General features: G+C 39.5%; 1 protein-coding gene across 3 annotated transcripts in view; it reads right to left on the bottom strand.

Annotated features, from left to right (window-relative positions):
* The window catches only part of msraa (methionine sulfoxide reductase Aa), a 108949-nt gene that overhangs the window by 17748 nt on the left and 72552 nt on the right, over window positions 1-18649 (bottom strand). For all 3 annotated transcript variants that reach the window (XM_067417922.1, XM_067417924.1, XM_067417923.1), the window contains exon 5: window positions 14531-14637. In XM_067417922.1, the coding sequence (XP_067274023.1) occupies window positions 14531-14637 (107 nt within the window). The remainder of the gene's footprint in view (window positions 1-14530; window positions 14638-18649) is intronic.

Raw genomic sequence — 18649 nt, 5'->3', positions numbered from 1 at the left:
GAGACATCATCAGAAGAAATTAGGCAATATGATACAATATGATACATGACGAGAAGGCACCATCGGATGAGATGAGACAACAAGACATCAGGTGAAATTATGCGTATTGTATCAGATTGTCTCATCTCATCCGATGATGCCTTCTCGTCATGTATCGTATTGTACCATCTCATCTGATGACATCTTGTCTCATCTTATGATGTCTTGTCTCATCTCATGATGTCTTGTCTCATCTCGTATTGTATCAGATCGAGACGAGACAAGACATCATGAGATGAGACGAGACAATACGAGACAGGATGAGGAGACATCAGATGAGATGATACAATACAAAACGTGATGTGATGAGAAGACATTTGTTAGATGAGATGACATGAGAAAGACATCAGATGAAATGAGACAATAGGATACAATATGAGATGAGACTGACGAGAAGACATCATCAGATGAGATGATATGATACAAGACATGACGAGGAGACATCATCAGATGAGATGAGACGATACGATACAAGACTTGAAGTGACATAAGAAGACATCATCAGATTACAATGTGGCTGAAAGAGCTAGAAAAACAAGAGAAAAGACTAAGCGATTCCAAATAAATAAAAGAGATTCAACGACAGACTTATAGAGAAGGCAACAAATGACAATGGTGAGAGAAGAGAAGGGCACGATGAGATAAGATGAGAACAAATCAAATAAAACCAGAAAAGTTAGATGAGATGCGACAAGACCAGAATAGCCAAGAAGAGAAAATGACAATGGTCAGCCGCAAGCAGCAGGAGTGAAGGCCGGGATGAGGAGCAGAGAGCGGCCGCATTGAGGAAAGCAGGAAGCAAGAGCAGCAAAGAAAGTTCAGTTTGTTACTAAAGCAATTTGAAGACAGATTTGGCCGGCAGATGGTTGGCAGCGCTGTGTTTGTTAAACCAACTGGTCGGGTACATTAGGATGTCGGGGAGCAGCATGCATTGAGTCTCCATTTAGAACAGCCACACATGGGGGATGGGAGAGGGGGGTGCCGGCCTGGCAAGCTGGTCAGGAAATAACGGGAGTGGTCGCAGAGCGGCCGGGGGAAAAGCTAATTAGCCCACGCATGGCCCGCAGTCTCACACACAGACACACACTCTATAATGAGACTCAGGTATGTTTGACACCTCACACAGATGGAGAGACTAGAAAATACTCATCCAATCGGCTCGGCCCCCTTCCACGTTCAATTTATTCCTATACCAATCTACCGCAGTCTGACCTGGCCCGTCGTTTCTCTCGCTCGATGTGTTTCTTTTGCTTTCTCTGTTTGTCTGTTCATGTATTCCTCAAAAACATTGGCATGGGCCCCTTGATGGCAAAATATAGCGGCATCTGCAAACCCGGGTTATTATCATTAACAGAAAATTATTGAAAATATTTTTGTTAATTGAAATGAAGCTGAAACGCTTTGGCAACTTACTGAAATAAGTTTAAGATGAAGCACTAAAATTACAAACTGTAAATAATAAACTAAAATTGAAATCTAAATAGTAATATATAAAAGATTAAAATACATAACCAAATTACAAAAAAAAATACTAAAATAAAAATTTATGAAAATAAAAGGCTACTTCAAAATATTAATAAAAAACTATAATAGTCCATAATAACATGGGTGTATGTGTATATGTTATAATATAATGTGTTTATTTGACTCTCTTTAAATGTGTTTATTTGACAAATAACAATAAAAATGCTCCCTTCCATAAAACAAAAAACATTTTCGAAAAGAGTTCTACCCATTTTTAAAGGATTATTTGACCAAAATATAAAAATTCTGTCATCACCTTAATAAATGTGGTGCATCATTAATTACTGTCTGATTTTTTTTATGACTCATTCAGACTGGTTTCAATTATTAACTGAGAATGTGTTAACATAAAACTATTATACAAGGTCATATGGATCACTTTTATGGTGCTTTTTTTGAATATTGGCATCTTCAATCTTAATTTTATATTTGTAAAACTGGTTGAGAGATTCTTCAAAAATCCACCTTTAGTGTTCCATGGAAGAACGTCTGGAATGACTTGAGGGGAAAGAAGTAAATAATCAAAATTGAGTAATTGAGTACATTTTTTGTTTTTGAGTGAACTGTTCCTTTAAAAATCAATTATCCGTCCTTGGAAGGCCACACAATGAAAGTAAAAAGCATCACAAACACCACTTCCGATACACCTCCTTCCTCGTAATTACAGCCTACATTATCCATGGAGACTGGTGGTGAAGGTGCGACTGGGCTTTTACTGCGCTAGCGAGTAATAGAGTGAGGCTGCAGTTGCTAATTAAGGCCATTGTGATTTCTTGCAGACATTGATGGGGAGGTGTAATTGGTGGAGTGCAGTCAATCTCCTGGATTTTGCTCAGGGCGCACAGAGACTAGGTAAACCACACATGTGGAGACCTCGAAGGGGAAAAACCTGTCTTTTGTTAGCCCTTAATTGAGATGCTAATAGATGGGAACATGCCACACCAAGTTCTTGAGACGTGAGGACAGAAAGAAGCAGAGAAAGTGAGAGAGAGTAAATGAGCACAAAGGCAGGGGGGTGGATGGATGGAGCTCTACCCCCTGTGGATAGGACACAGTGCCCCCTTGTGGTTATTTCTGCCAGCATTGTAGCTAGCATTATGATGCTACCATCACGGCCAATTAACAGCCCATAAGCGAAACAGAAAGGGTAAAGCCTGAATATTCAATATCAAGCAATCTCATTGTGATCGATAAGAGCAAATCTCCTTCCTTTAAACTCTGAGTGATCTCTCTCTCTCTCTCTCTCTGCAGGAATATGGGCTGCTCTTGAAGCAAAGCGCTGTTAGCTTATGACATTTATGTTTTGCCTTGAGAATCAGCCGAAAGATGATCTGAACAAGGACGCTAGGGCAGGTCAGTGGTGTAAAAGTGTGCTGATGTCGGCTAAAATGAGGGCAGATGGATTTGGTGGCACGCTGCAGCTAAAATAATACTAAAATAACACTGGTGACTACGTGCATGTGTAAGAAATGCAAGTGTAATACATGGCTCCAGTGTAGCCAGATTTGTACATCTGCTAAGCTATAGAAAAAAAGAAGAAAAAAAAAAACTCTTGCTCTCATTTTGGCTCTGCTCTATTATTAATATTCTTCGCTTTGAACTTTTTATCCCTATGGTGAAACTAAATGAACTTTGCATGCGTGAAGGGTCTGTGGCTAATTGCATTTTGTGCAATTATGGGATGGATGGAATTGATGGTTGCTTAGCAACTAGCGGGTTAAATTCACAATTTTAAAAAACGTCAGCCACATTACACCGTTTGAGCTATAGACTTGAAATATTACTCAAGAGTCACTCTTCTCATGGGGAACAAATCTGCCCCAAGGACACATACATTTCTGGATGAAATTTTCGTTTAGAAATGTATATTTTAAAACCGTCTTCTTATGAAGCACTCATGAGCTTTGGACATGGAAAATGAGGAAAATGACAAATGGAAAATGAGAAATGTACATGTTAAACCGTTAATGCAACTCAATTGACTAAGGACTTTCTCAAACTCCAGGTTTTCAGTGTTCTTAAAGGGTTAGTTCACCCAAAAATGAATTTCTTTCATTAATGACTCACCCCAATGTCGTTCCACACCCGCAAGACCTCTGTTCATCTTCTGACACAGTTTAGGTTATTTTAGATTTAGTCCGAGGGCTTTCTGTCCTTTGAATGTAAGTGTATGCGCACTTGCTGTCCACATCCAGAAGGATGAAATGAAAACATCATCAAAGTAGTCCATATGTGACATCAATTACCATATGTCCATATGTGACATCAAGTTAACTCTTTTGAAGCGTTGACAATACATTTTGGTCTAAAAATAACAAAAAATATGACTTTATTCAGCATTGTCTTCACTTCCGTGTTCCTCAAATAAAGAATCAAATGGTCATGATTCAAGATTCGGATCGTGTGTCAAACTGGCAAACTGCTGAAATCACGTGACCTTGGCGATATGAATCACGAATCAATCTGCTGATTCGCGACTGCTTGAGGTTTATTTGAGGTTTGAAAACAAACGTGGAAGAGAAGCCAAAGTCGTATCTTTTGTTATTTTTAGACCAAACTGTATTGTTGACTCTTCAAAAGAGTCTAACTAACCAACTGATGTCACATATGGACTACATTGATGACGTTTTCATTACCTTCTGGATGTGGACAGCAAGTGGGCATGCACTTACATAAGGACAGAAAGGCTTCGGACTAAATCTAAAATATCTTAAACTATGTTCTGAGGATGAATGGAGGTCTTACGGGTGTGGAACAACATTGGGGTGAGTCATTAATGAAAGAAATTTCATTTTTGGGTGAACTAACCCTTTAATATCATTCGATGAAAGTAGCCCACACATAATACTTAGTCTCTACTGGGTATAAAAAAGTGATTAAAACGATACTGACACTGATGTCATTAAGTTTATTTTATATAGCCTCTTTACACCTGCTTCTGCTAATTGCAGCTATATTTTTGATTGATAGTTTAAAGCCAAAATTGCTGACAAGTTCACGACTAAATATACCAACTTAATGTGTAATGTTGTACACTGTGCCAAGTCTCCGTCTGCACATTGACATTCTAACTAGAGCGATGGAAAACATTCAATAAAGAACGACACGATATGTCCGCAGGCAAAATGCTGAAACCTTAAGAAGCTAACAAGTGGGTCACTATTAAACGGCTGCCATTTCCAGTTAAATAAGGAGTTAAATAAGCATTTTTGCAAGATTGTAAGCATTCTCTCATGCAGACAGTGTTAGTGGTTTGTTTTTGTGTGAAATTAAAACAGTTAAAATATGATATAATTATGCCTTCAGAAAAGTAACAGGGTTAACAGTTTTAGTTTAATTTGACATTACAAGTCATGTGCAACTACAATTTCTAATAAACTCTTTTTTTTTTTTAAGAAATTGAATAAATACTTTATATTTATACAAATATCCACTTTTAACAAATAAAATGTACAAATTGGATGGTTGGAAGAATAAATAACAACATTTTAAAATATATTGAAATAAATCTCACAATATTACTGTATTTTTGATCAGCCTTTCAAAAACATAAAAAAATCTTACAGAACCCAAAAACGTTTAAATAGTGGTATATATGAACACAGTAAAAGCTGACGTTAGATATTCCTTGTTAAAGTAATGTTAAACCAGCACTGTTGCCCCACAACATATACAGCAGCTCTCCAAATTCCCAACATCCCTCACGCTAACACCAGGCACTATAATCCTAAAAAAAGACACCCACAGCTTTCATTCCACCCTTGCAGACAAGATTTATGGTGACATCAAATCTTCCCTTACACAGACGGGCCCCCAACCCTAGATCTGAGTCCCTTATCCACAGCATCCCAGCCAAGCCGACACCCCCACATCCCCACTCCCACCCCGTCGCCACTGCCCCCCCAAAAAACGACACCCACCCCAGTCTTCCTGATTTCTCCCTCTCCTGTCCCTCACTCATAATAGACCCAGCTGCCCGTCAGACCGGGCTTTATTAACCCCTTGTCTTCTGACACTCATTTCATTGTGGCTAGGGGTCAACAGCTGATTAGAACACCGGTGAGGCGGCACTCTACAGATGACCTTCGACCCCCGGCAGCCTCTCCATTTGGGCAGCGGGCCAATAGGAGGCAGCATGGCCTCCCTTGTTGCCATGGAGACAGGGCCTGCCAAAGCGCAGATGGCTCAGCAGGGGGTGGAGTGGGTGGAGAGAGAAAGACAGCAGACAATGGAGGATGGAGCGAATAAGTGAGAGAGAGAGAGAGAGAGAGAGAGAGAGAGAGAGAGAGAGAGAGAGAGAGAGAGAGAGAGAGAGAGAGAGAGAGAGAGAGAGAGAGAGAGAGAGAGAGAGAGAGAGAGAGAGAGAGAGAGAGAGAGAGAGAGAGAGAGAGAGGAAATGCAGTTAGCAAGATGGCCGGAAGAAGGAGCCTATGAGTCTGCAGGCATCTCAGAAAAAAAACGCAATGAAAAATGCAGAGCCTTGTGCAGCTAAAAGCTTCTTTGATAGCATGCAGTGTTTATAAACTCCTGTCTTTTTCATCTGATCAGCTAAAAGAGGGCCTTCGCTGTGGGACACACATGATTTAACCCTTGTGCACGCTCTGTTGAGATTGCCTTTACTGGCAATTGACATAAATGTTAGTTCACCCAAAAATAAAAAGTTCTGGCTAACCAAACCATTATAATGGCAGAGAATTGTTGTCTCGTTTATGAAGCATTAAAAGTGCATCTAGCCATCATATAACTGCTCCACACGGCTCTGAGGGGTTAATAAAGGCTTTCTAAAGTGAAGTGGCACATTTGTGTATAAATAATATCAATATTCAAAGGTGCCCTAGAATGAGTTGAAACAATATGTTAAATTGTTCTCTGATATCTACATAGAGGGTATGTGGCTTATTTAAGGGCAAAAATTGTCCAGATACAGTTTTACAGGTCCATTTAAAACCCTATAAATTGTCCGTAGGATGTAATGCTCTGTTTTTGCCTTATTTGGAAGAGTCATGAATATTAATGTTGAGCTCTGCTCTGATTGGCTTATTTCAGAAGCTCACAGCACACAGCAGTTCAGTGAAGCGGCTCGTGAGTCCTGACCGTCCTGACAGAACACAGACCGACTGAATGACACTTTAAGCAGAACATCTCAAATGGAGCTTACATGTTTATTGGTGTTTTCAGATCATCCGCGCGCGCGTGCGCGAGAGAGAGAGAGAGAGAGAGAGAGAGAGAGAGAGAGAGAGAGAGAGAGGTTGTATTTTTTAATACAAAATTATATAAACCTTTGTCATTAGACACACTATTTAGATATGCTGTCTCTCTAAGAAACTTTCAATTCAATCAGAAATAAGTGTGTCTTATGTCTTATTTCAGTCAATAAGTAGATAAAATCGCTACTTACTGCTTGCAGGAATATAGTTGTAATTGCCTCTATCTTCAGTTTAAGACGCTGAGCGAAGCTTGCTTAAAATGGGCTAAACAAACGATTTTGAATTAAATTATTGCGGTATCCGATTATAATAAACCTCAACCATGACTGTTGACATTTTTTAACTGTGGGAAGCGTATGAAAAGTCCTCACGTCCCCTCCACAGCCTCGAACGTGACATTTGTGTCCATGAGAGCTGCCGTTTTGGCTATCCTCGAGTGTCGTTTGTTTATCTGCAGTCCCGATGATTCGTCTCTGTCAGTTCTTCCTGACAATGAACATGTTCAGACAGATGCAAATGTTAGGGGCGTACATATAAAGGATCCCAGCGATTGCGTCACTGGTGGCGTTATGTTGAGAATCACTTATTTTTCCGTGGTGTTTTTCATGCACGAGATTTACATAAGAAGTAGAAGGCAATGGTGTTTGAGATTCACAGTATGTGATGTCCATGTACTGAACTCTTATTATTTCACTATGGCAAGGTTAATTAAGTTTTTCATTCTATGGCACCTTTAAGACTTTATAGACTAAAATAACTAACTTCCAGCGGAAATCTGTATGCAATTCGACTTAAAGCAAAATAGTAACCCCTGAGGCGATGTATAGAGGCATCACAAGCTTTAACACCTCTCACAGGGCTGGGCAAGAAACTCAAGCCCCTCTTTGAAATCCTCCACCATTTCCATTTGTTTTTCTCTGTCCTCTGCGCTTCTGTGTTCGTCAATACACGTGTCAAAGGTCAAAGGTTATTCTTTCACTGTAAATCAATGCGTACGGCAATCCGCCAGAAGTTAGTTATTTTAGTCTATAAAGTTTTAAATATTGATATTTTTTAAATGTTTCATACACAAGGGTTTTTCTTTGTTATATGATAGGTAGATGCACTTTTATGGATTTCATAAACAAGAAAACAATTCACTGCCATTATAATGCTTGGATTAGCCAGGACTTTTTAATATAACTCTGTTTTTGATGCCAAACAGAACATGAGGGATAATAAGTGATACACCATTAAAACGCAACACTACAGTATCTTGCAGAAAATTCGGATGTGTTAAATTACCACACTGCAGCAAAATCCCTCTATTTCATGCATTCAATCGTGCAACATGCCAAACTGAAAATGATAATTTTCCCAAGGACAAAAAAAACACAAGTTCTCTTCATACCCTATTTTTATGAAAGAAGGGTCATAGAGTGACTCTCGCTTCCACTCACCAATAGAACCCTTGTCCATGAAATTTCAGGACAAGAAAACAAGCAATTAGCATTGGAAGATGCTCTAAAAAGGCTACTGCGTAAAGATACAAAAGGCTTTTACAACACAGAATAAAAATATTAAGGGCATCATTATTTCATTAGGAAAATTCATCCGCTAGCTAATATAGTTCTTGATGTGTAAACTAAGGTTAATGCTTGGCCTCTATGGGATAAAGTGCCAACAAATCACCATTTAAGACCTAAGTGGTTTTTGAGATTTAAAATTAGGAAACTGAACAGAAATGCCAGATGCCAATGGACAAAGCCATTGGAAGTCCTCATCAGCTGGAGCCAGCACTCCAAGAAAAAGAAAAAGAAATTCACACCCTTATGCTTTTCCCAATTGTAGGTCTGAATCCCTTTTTCTCATTCCATTGGCCCCAATACTAGAGCCGCTGTCTGTAAGACTGACTGTGTAAGTCAGAAAAGAGAGATATTTCCTTCATCTGGACAGTGGGCAGGACTCAACTTTAATGATGATCAGAGAGAGTGTGTGTGTGTGTGTGTGTGTGTGTGTGTGTGTGTGTGTGTGTGTGTGTGTGTGTGTGTGTGTGTGTGTGTGTGTGTGTGTGTCACTGTGATGCACTGTGTATTCTGGCACCTTTCTATCAGAACCAGCATTAACTTCTTGAACAATCTGAGCTAGTTAGCCTGATCGGACCACACAGGCCAGCCTTTGCTCCCCACGTGTATCAGTGAGCCTTGGCCGCCCATGACCCTGTCTGCAGTTCATCACTGTTCCTTCCTTGGACCTATTCTGTTAGATATTGACAGCTGCAGACCAGTAACACCCCACACGAGCTGCAGTTTTGAAGATGCTCTGACCCAGTCGTCTAGCCATCTATTCAATGCAATTCAATTCAAGTCAATTCACATTTATTTGTATAGCGCTTTTCATATCTCAAAACAGCTTTACAGAAACTGCATGCGTCTGCATTACAATTTAGAGTAATTTGTTATTAGAAGAGACTGTGTCCAAGTTATGGATTTCATAAAAAATACAAGATAGCAAACAATGTATTAATAAACAATGTGATAATTTAAGGCAGAAACCATGGGCTCATTAAAGTAAAAAAATGCATGTTGTTAACAATGATATAGTGTATCACAATTTGTCCTTATGAATCCTTACATATCCTTATCAAATAAAATCAATTTTTCCTGCTTCTAACCCATCAACTTTGAGGAAAACATGCTCACTTGCTGCCTAATATATCTCACCCGCTAATAGGTGCCGTGATGAAGAGATAATCAGTATTATTCACTTCATCTGTCAGTGGTCATAATGCCTGATCTAAAAAATGTGTCTAAAAAAGTATTTTTCATTGTTAATAAAACATTGAAAAAATAATTCCTACAACAATATGGCAAGTATAAATCTGATCTAACTGAAATGATGACTTGTGGAAAAAAAATCCTTATTGTTCTCATTGGTGATTGCCAAATCATTAAGTCACCATCAGTGTCTCTATTCAGTAAGAAAACTCAATATGCTTTTATAAAACGCCTTTTGATTGTGAAAAGGGAGCTATTGTTTATATGTGAGTGTGTCTGCATGTGCCCATCAGTGTCCAGTGAGATCCATCCTTCATCATGAATTAGTTGCTGAGATACCAATTCAAGGTTTTTCCTGGCTCAAAATGAGGCGGAGGTGGTTGGCCCGGCAGACCTGTGGCTCGCGGTTATGTAGATTAATTGTCAGTTTTAGGGCTTTGTCATACATGTTTTGTGTGCTTTGATCATTAAATAATTAAGAATTTAATCCTTTTAAAATTATAATTTTGCAGTGTAAGATTACAGCTAACACATTTAAATATTTAATTATTTATTCAATTCAGTAAATAACTGAAACAATCACAACAAACTAGCCAAATAAAAGAGTTATAAATGTATAATTCATATATTTCAAAGTCACTATAAAATCTGTGTTTGTGGAAGTAATGGTCATTCTTTTATTTGTAGAATTCACAGAATCCAATAAGTGCACACTACTTCATTATAGAGAAAACAATACATTAATACAAATATACACTCACCTAAAGGATTATTAGGAACACCTGTTCAATTTTTCATTAATGTAATTATCTAATCAACCAATCACATGGCAGTTGCTTCAATGCATTTAGGGGTGTGGTCCTGGTCAAGACAATCTCCTGAACTCCAATCTGAATGTCAGAATGGGAAAGAAAGGTGATTTAAGCAATTTTGAGCGTGGCATGGTTGTTGGTGCCAGACAGGCCGGTCTGTGTATTTCACAATCTGCTCAGTTACTGGGATTTTCACGCACAACCATTTCTAAGGTTTACAAAGAATGGTGTGAAAAGGGAAAAACATCCAGTATGCGGCAGTCCTGTGGGCGAAAATGCCTTGTTGATGCTAGAGGTCAGAGGAGAATGGGCCGACTGAATCAAGCTGATAGAAGAGCAACTTTGACTGAAATAACCACTCTTTATAACCGAGATATGCAGCAAAGCATTTGTGAAGCCACAACACGCACAACCTTGAGGCGGATGAGCTACAAAAGCAGAAGACCCCACCGGGTACCACTCATCTCCACTACAAATAGGAAAAAGAGGCTACAATTTGCACAAGCTCACCAAAATTGGACAGTTGAAGACTGGAAAAATGTTGCCTGGTCTGATGAGTCTCGATTTCTGTTGAGACATTCAGATGGTAGAGTCAGAAATTGGCGTAAACAGAATGAGAACATGGATCCATCATGCCATGTTACCACTGTGCAGGCTGGTGGTGGTGGTGTAATGGTGTGGGGGATGTTTTCTTGGCACACTTTAGGCCCCTTAGTGCCAATTGGGCAACATTTAAATGCCACGGCCTACCTGAGCATTGTCTCTGACCATGTCCATCCCTTTATGACTACCATGTACCCATCCTCTGATGGCTACTTCCAGCAGGATAATGCAGAGTCCTGCACGGGTTCGGTTACTCGCGGCTCGACAGGCAAATTTTGCGGAAACGGGTGAAAAACATCGAACTGTGTTGAATATGGGTGCGGTTCGGGTCGGACAAGGGGAAACACGGGTCTAACGGGGGTTTAAAAACAGTCGCGTGCGAATGTAAAAATGAATGCATATTTTCAGGAACACATCTACACAAATATGTCTTGCCTGTATTTCATATGTATATGTCCGAAATTTTAAAAGACGTGGCGCAGTGCTGTATTTACTTTTGTATGACCTGGCAATAAATGTGTAGGCCTATGTAATGTTATACGCTAAACTGATTTTATTTTGGGTGCGGGTCGGGTGTCGGTTCTATTTTAAACAGGTCAGGTTAGGTGCGGATTTTAATTAGTGCTCCGTGACGGAAAACGGGTCGGATGCGGTTTAACACACCGCGGGTACAGGTGTGTGCGGATTTACAAAATCGGACCCGTGCAGGACTCTGGGATAATGCACCATGTCACAAAGCTTGAATCATTTCAGATTGGTTTCTTGAACATGACAATGAGCTCACTGTACTAAAATGGGCCCCACAGTCACCAGATCTCAACCCAATAGAGCATCTTTGGGATGTGGTGGAACGGGAGCTTCGTGCCCTGGATGTGCATCCCACAAACCTCCATTAACTGTAAGATGCTATCCTATCAATATGGGCCAACATTTCTAGAGAATGCTTTCAGCACCTTGTTGAATCAATGCCATGTAGAACTAAGGCAGTTCTGAAGGTGAAAGGGGGTCAAACACAGTATTAGTATGGTGTTCCTTATAATCCTTTAAGTGAGTGTATAATCATAAGTTATGACTAAAATATATATTAAAACTAGGGGATAGTTAAAAAAATAGCAATTACACATTACAAAAAATCTTTGGACAAATTTTATAAAATCTAAATATGATTTTAAAAAAAGGTACAAATTACTTTGTGCTGTTATAAAATACAATTTATATTATTAGAATAATTATATATTATATAGGCTATATATAGGCCTACACTAATAATATAAAATTAAAAGATTTTTAATGGGGCAACGAAGATGTGATAGATACGAGAGAACAAGATAGTATTTTAATAATCTTTCAGTGCACAAAACTATGATAATATATGAAACGCTTCCAAACAGAATGGCACAAACAGCTTATGCGGATCCCGGGTGCAGAATGATGTGCTTAAAGCAACATGGAGTCAGAGTGTGCAGCACTGCCCAAGTGTGCATTGAATAGTCCAGGGCACAAAGAGAAGAGATGTTGAGCGCACAAATTCTAGTCTATAATGTATAACTTATATGTCCAACATTTTACTGATCATTTTTTTCTTCAGAGTTTTAAATACTAGTTATTGTGCATGTGATAATTAATAGTCCTTGTTTTGTCACCCGGTAGCGAGTACAACAAAGTTCAGAAACCGCTAGATAAACTCCAGCAAGATAAAGTCATTTAATGCAAATACCACAGCCCTTTATCTACATACCAAGTATTATAATGGGAATATATCATCTTGGAAAGAGTTTTACATTGCTACTGACTGTTGTAACCGAACGCGACATGCAGTTTGAATGCTGAACGAAGAATGATTGACAGCAAACAGTGTAGGGAAGATGAGTTTCCATGAACTTTAATTTAACGATGTAAATATTCTTCTGTCCCTCACATTTAGCTATGGAATCACTTTAGAAGAATCTGTACCTGCAAATCATAATATAAGTATGATTGCTAAATGATCATGTGATCATGTATATTTCTGATGATTTCTTAATTATCGACAGGCCTAATCTGAGCACGTGACTTCCTGTCTGAGTTTTGACGACAGGCAGAGGCAGCACAAAATTTCTCTATGCTAGAATACCCCCACAAATTAACCATATCCCAGGAAAATATATTGGATATTGTGTTCAAAATTTGTTCAAAACAGAGTGCTCAGCAAGAGCGAAGAGTGACTGTGCTGTTCATTTGGGCTCTTTTGATGTAGAAAAGAGAGACTGCAGAAACCTTTGGTATCAGCACAAAGGCAGCTGAGATCTGGTGTGATGCATGAAGAGAGCGAGAGAGAACACTAGGATGACGAGACAGTCAAGGTTATCTCATCAATAGTCAAATGTGTCTAACACGACACTGTCCGTAATGTGTCCGAGTGTGAATACTGGCTCGCTGCTAATTTCATTTCAGACAGTGAACTGAACAGAGGGAATGAGAAGGAACACAGCCCTAAAAACGAAGTACGATCATACACAAGGCTAAGGGGGAGGGAGAAGGGTTTCGAAGGAAGAAAATGAGACTACGGGGGTACGGTAGGAAAGATTAGATCCTGCAAGAACCACAGTCAGTCCCTCTGCTTCCATTGTTCCAACAGGCTTCGCTTCGATGGAGAGGGTGGGGTTGTTAGCGTGAACCACATGCAGGTTTGTAATGCATTGCACCACCGAGACCAAGAAAGCTCATTTTTCGGCTCGACAACAGAGCCGTTCTGCAATTAGAGAAAAATATATGCATAATGCAGATGGCAGCATTCGCACTCAACGCCGAAAGGCTTTGAACTTCCTTGTGCGCGGATTTGAAGTCTCCTTTCTCCAAGCTGTCTACAAGACAAAGAGAATTACTATTTCATGTGTAAGATTATACTTCCCTGCTTTGCAGAAAACCGGTTTCATCTGCTACGGATTCACAGGTTATCAAACAGAGCAAGAACCGTTGAGGGATGTAATCCTCAACACCTGTCCCTCCTTAGCATCCGCTTGGGGACCAGGGATGTTAACATTCCATTAGATGAGGATACCATCGATAAGAGCAGCTTTTGTTTTCTATAGCAGTGGTTCTCCAGACTCTGATAGGGTTGTGGACAGCAGGAAAATACAGTACTATGTCGGTTGCTTTAAAACGGCACGTGAAAGGGAAGAAATTAACACTATCACATTTTAACAACAACAAATAAAAATAGTCATCATCAATTTAAAAAAAAAAAAAAATATATATATATATATATATATATATATATATATATATATATATATATATATATATATATAGTTGGTTTTATTTATATATATATAATATTCCAATTATAATTAATATGTATGTAATGTATTATTGAGATATTGAGCATTGAAGAGTTCTGAGATCCAAGAAACAATACAATAATATTTTCAAGTTGAATAAAATATATTTTCAAGGAGAATTTTGGCACTTGTCCAATGTCAAAACTCCTGATTCCAAACTAGTTAAGAACCACTGATCCACAAACCCAAATCACCAGATCACCCAAAGGGTTCTTAGTGGGGTCTTCATATAGGGAGGGGAGAAATAGGAAAAGGTGGTCGAGGGATACCTTCTGATATTCGTCCTTGGAGTGCAATGCCTGGGTGAGTTGTTCCTGTGTGTATGCGTAGATAGCTGATCGATAGGTTGTTCCAACATCGTTGCCCTGGCGCATTCCTATGGAAATGGCAGTGATATGTCAGTGCTAAAAACAAGGGCACTGAGGATCTGTTCGCAACACAGTGATTTGTGTTTTAAAATGTACATTTTTATTTTTGGGTGAACTACTCATTTATGGTCAGCACCGATAGCCTTATAGGCAGCGTGCCGACATATTGCACTTCCCAGGTTTGAGTCCTAACTTTCCCGATCCCGTCCCCCTGCTCTCTTCCACCTTGCTTCCTGTCCACTCAGGCACTGTGCCCATACTGCTCATACCCATACTGTGCTTTCACAATAAAGGCAAAAAAGTTGCCAAAAATAAATCTTTAAAAAAAAAACTACTAATTTATGTTAATTGTAGACCCCTGAGAACTAAAGTAAGTCATGTAACCCTGGTGTAATCATGCAGTACATCTTCTGTGGGTCCAAATTTAGCATCTATTAGTATTTTAGTCTCTTGGGAAACAAACTCCCAATCAGCCAGATATGAAATCTTGGGAAGAGTGCAATTTTTAATTAAAGCTCTGTTCTTGATCCAGATATGACTTCATAGATTTATAGCTGATTCTACAGCTGTGTCCTGAACAGATATTTTTGTTGGATGGAAAGAAGGCATTAACTATGCTGAAGAAACTGTACTGTGACTAGACTTGTTTGTAGACTTTTTTCTTTAAGGTTTTTGTTTTTAGCACCATTTTTACGTTCTTTAAAGCAGGGGTTCAAGTTAAGCAAAACCATGATTTCAGTGTGAATATAAGTATAAGAATGAGACGAGTGTTAGTCATCACCACAGACACAATCAGGACATTATACAGGCCATCTCGATGAGTCTGAATATGATTGGATGGCCGAGACACTTTAATCTCTGATCTGAACCCTCTGGTCATGATTGCAGCCACTCAAAATGTTGCCTCTCTTCTTTGTGAATTCATGATGGGCCTCTCGTACCGCTCACACTACTGGAACTTAAGACTGTATTAAGTTAAGAGCTGCCCTTTTTACAGGTTTCTTGAATTAACACTGTGCTAAAGAACAAATTACTGTGTACTACTGGGTTTCAACTACTAATAGCCCTGTCCCAAAATGGCACACTTCATGTGCACTTTTGGTCTTATGGAATTTAATGGCTGCCACATTTGAATTTCCGTTCAGTCCACGAGACCTTAGGGTGTCCCTTTGTCATTTTCGGTTTCGAAAGGGGGCTTGTGAGGTGCTTTGCAGACGTTAGGTGTTTCTCAATGTCAAGGATGCTTCCTTGGAAGGACTGATCCTTCCAAGTCACTTCCTTCAGAGGCTAGGCGAGGCTCCTCTTTAGCATTCGAAGAACACGTAAATGGAACAGGCTAGCAAGTGCACGTCTTTGCGTCATTACGTCAGTGAAAAGGTCCGTTGGCCATCATTTGTATATTTGTATATTTGTATATTTATATTTGTATATTTTTTTATATCAATACATTAGTAATTTGTAAACTTTTCTTATATTTACTACAGTTATAACAAACGTAAATAAAAGCATTGTGGAAAGCAGGGAGGTGAGGGACCGTGAGAGCGGGCCGGTGGAGTGATAATGAGCGGCAGCTGATCGCCACACCGGTCTCGGCTCACGGCAGTGACGGGAGTATAATTGGAGGAGCGTGGAAGGACTAGACCTGGACTTTATGTTATGGTTTGTTTATGTTTTATTATATGTGTGCGGGCAGTCGCCCGCGTTACTTTCGTTTTGTTTATTATTTATTATAAAGTTGTTGAACGTTCGCCGGTTCCCGCCTCCTTCCTTCCCATCGACAAACCCCGATACAAGCATATTTGCCCCGTTCACGCTCCGACTCCGGGAACGTCTGATAGCAAAGCTGCGCGCATAGGATTGTGGGTGATTTGAGAACGCGAAGTGCGCGAAGGCTACTCATATGCATCCTTTCCTGTATATGACATATTTTTCGAACGAAGGACTCAGTCCTTGGTTGAAATTCGAGGATCCTCGACATTGGAACAGTCCTTCGACGAGTGTTGATGACGTGGCATCCTCGGAATTCTGGCTTCCGAGGATCCTTCCTTGACATTGAGAAACGCCTGTTATGTGCCCTCGATGCACACTTTTACCAAGCCCACAGCAGACTTTTACCCAACAGTCAAAGCGGCATTATGTCACGAATGTGTGGACCAAGTGTGGCATACAAGTCCTGTACATAGACTGTAAAAAAATATGGATGGAGTGTCCATGATGTCACCCATAGGTTTCCTATAAGCCGTTCTGAAGTGTAAAGCGTCATCTCGCCAGCGCGTCATCGCGCATTACGCCCCCGGTTCACAGAAAATTGGCAAAGAGGCGGGATGTGGGCGGAGCTTAGGTGACGCAATGACAATAGACGGCGGATAAATGGCTATCCACCTGCCACTCAAAGTAACCATACCCTTAATTATGCAGCACTTTAAGACTTTAATGTAAACAAATGAGTTATAAATAAATAAAAATCACTCCCCTCACAGTTGTAATGAAGGGCAAACCGCCCTTGAAAACCACAATTTGTACCAGGCTGTAAACATGTTTTTTTTCTGCTGTAATTTTTTTTTCTTTAAAGATTTTTAACATGTGGCTCAATGAGATTCTGCTCCCTTCTAGAGCCTGCCCCTAATGGCCAGTCAATGAATTGTAGTTTACATTACTTCCGTATTGGCTTTAAGAGAGGCCGCGGGAGGTTGCCGCTTGGCCCTCTAAAGTAAATCCAAAGCGTCTCGGTTGCCCCCAGGTGTTTGGTCCTAGTATAGCTCATAAACCCCGCCCCCTTCATGTGAATACATGAAGGCATTATAATGTGAATAATATGAAGCATTTCAAACTAAAAAATCAAATTACAATTCAAATTTCCAAAAGCTGGTTTCTGTCATTTAGGGAGCTAATTCAAGTTCAAGTGTTCTTTTTTTTTTAAATAAGTTTGGTTTTAGGTAGGTACTTGATGCTATAAACGGGGTGTGACATCATGATTGACAGCTTCACTGAGCAAAGTTGTTATTGAGGCACCAACAGACTTTTTGGGGTGATTTTCGGGTGGAGATTGGAGCTTTTGCTTTAATTTTCACATATCCAAAACTTTACTTTCACAGTGTTTATTTCACACTGACATAAGTTGTTCTGCAGTAAACTGTACTAACAGATTCTGCAGGAGAGCGGGCAGGGTTTTGATATCGCGGCTCTACTTCCTGCTCTCTAATGCACATACTCAGTTTCCGAGGTCACTACCGCGCACACGCAGGTCCCAAATCAATGTAAGATGTCAGCGCCATATTCGGACATTGGCGGCTTCACTTTTCTACAATAGAAGATAGTGAAGGGTCATCATCCACCTTTTTTTTACAGTCTATGGAGTGGGCTCATAGGGTTTCTTCTGGGACAGTTCCAATTAACTAAATATAATCTTAAAGAGATCATTTACCCCAAAATTAAAGTCTATCTACTCACCCTCATGTTGTTCAAACCCTGTAGAACTTTTTTCCTTCTGTAGAACACAACAGTAACCCCATAGTTTTGGTTACTTATTTCCATCCATATGATTTTAGGCTTTTGAGCTCCCAAAATAACAAATTAAATAAAGTAGCAAAAAAGTTGTCCACGTGACTCATTGTCTACTACACAACATCTTGATTCAGTATCCAATAAGTAATACATAAAAATAGCCAAAAATACAGTTAATTTACTCTAGAGTCTAGATCATTGACATTTTCAATAGGTTGTACTTATTATATGTATATTTCCTCGCATTTTTATATTTGTTTGTTAAATGTGTTTTTAAGATGTTTTAAATATTTCTCACACAAAGCTATGACAACACCTTATATCTCAAGGACTTGGAATATAACACACAGAGTCATATGGCATACTTGGTGCTTTTTGGAGCTTAACATTTCCTCATTTCACATTCACTGAATGCGGCTGGAAAAAATCCTGCAAAAACATCCTGCAGAACTTGTTTGTGTTCCACATAAGAAAGAAAGTCATACAGGTTTGGAACAACAAGAGGGTGAATAAATG

Source organism: Pseudorasbora parva, chromosome 15 (assembly GCF_024679245.1).
Source record: "Pseudorasbora parva isolate DD20220531a chromosome 15, ASM2467924v1, whole genome shotgun sequence".
Taxonomy (NCBI): Eukaryota; Metazoa; Chordata; class Actinopteri; order Cypriniformes; family Gobionidae; genus Pseudorasbora; species Pseudorasbora parva.
The sequence above is the reverse complement of the archived record's forward strand: the minus strand, read 5'-3'. Positions and strand labels throughout refer to the sequence as shown.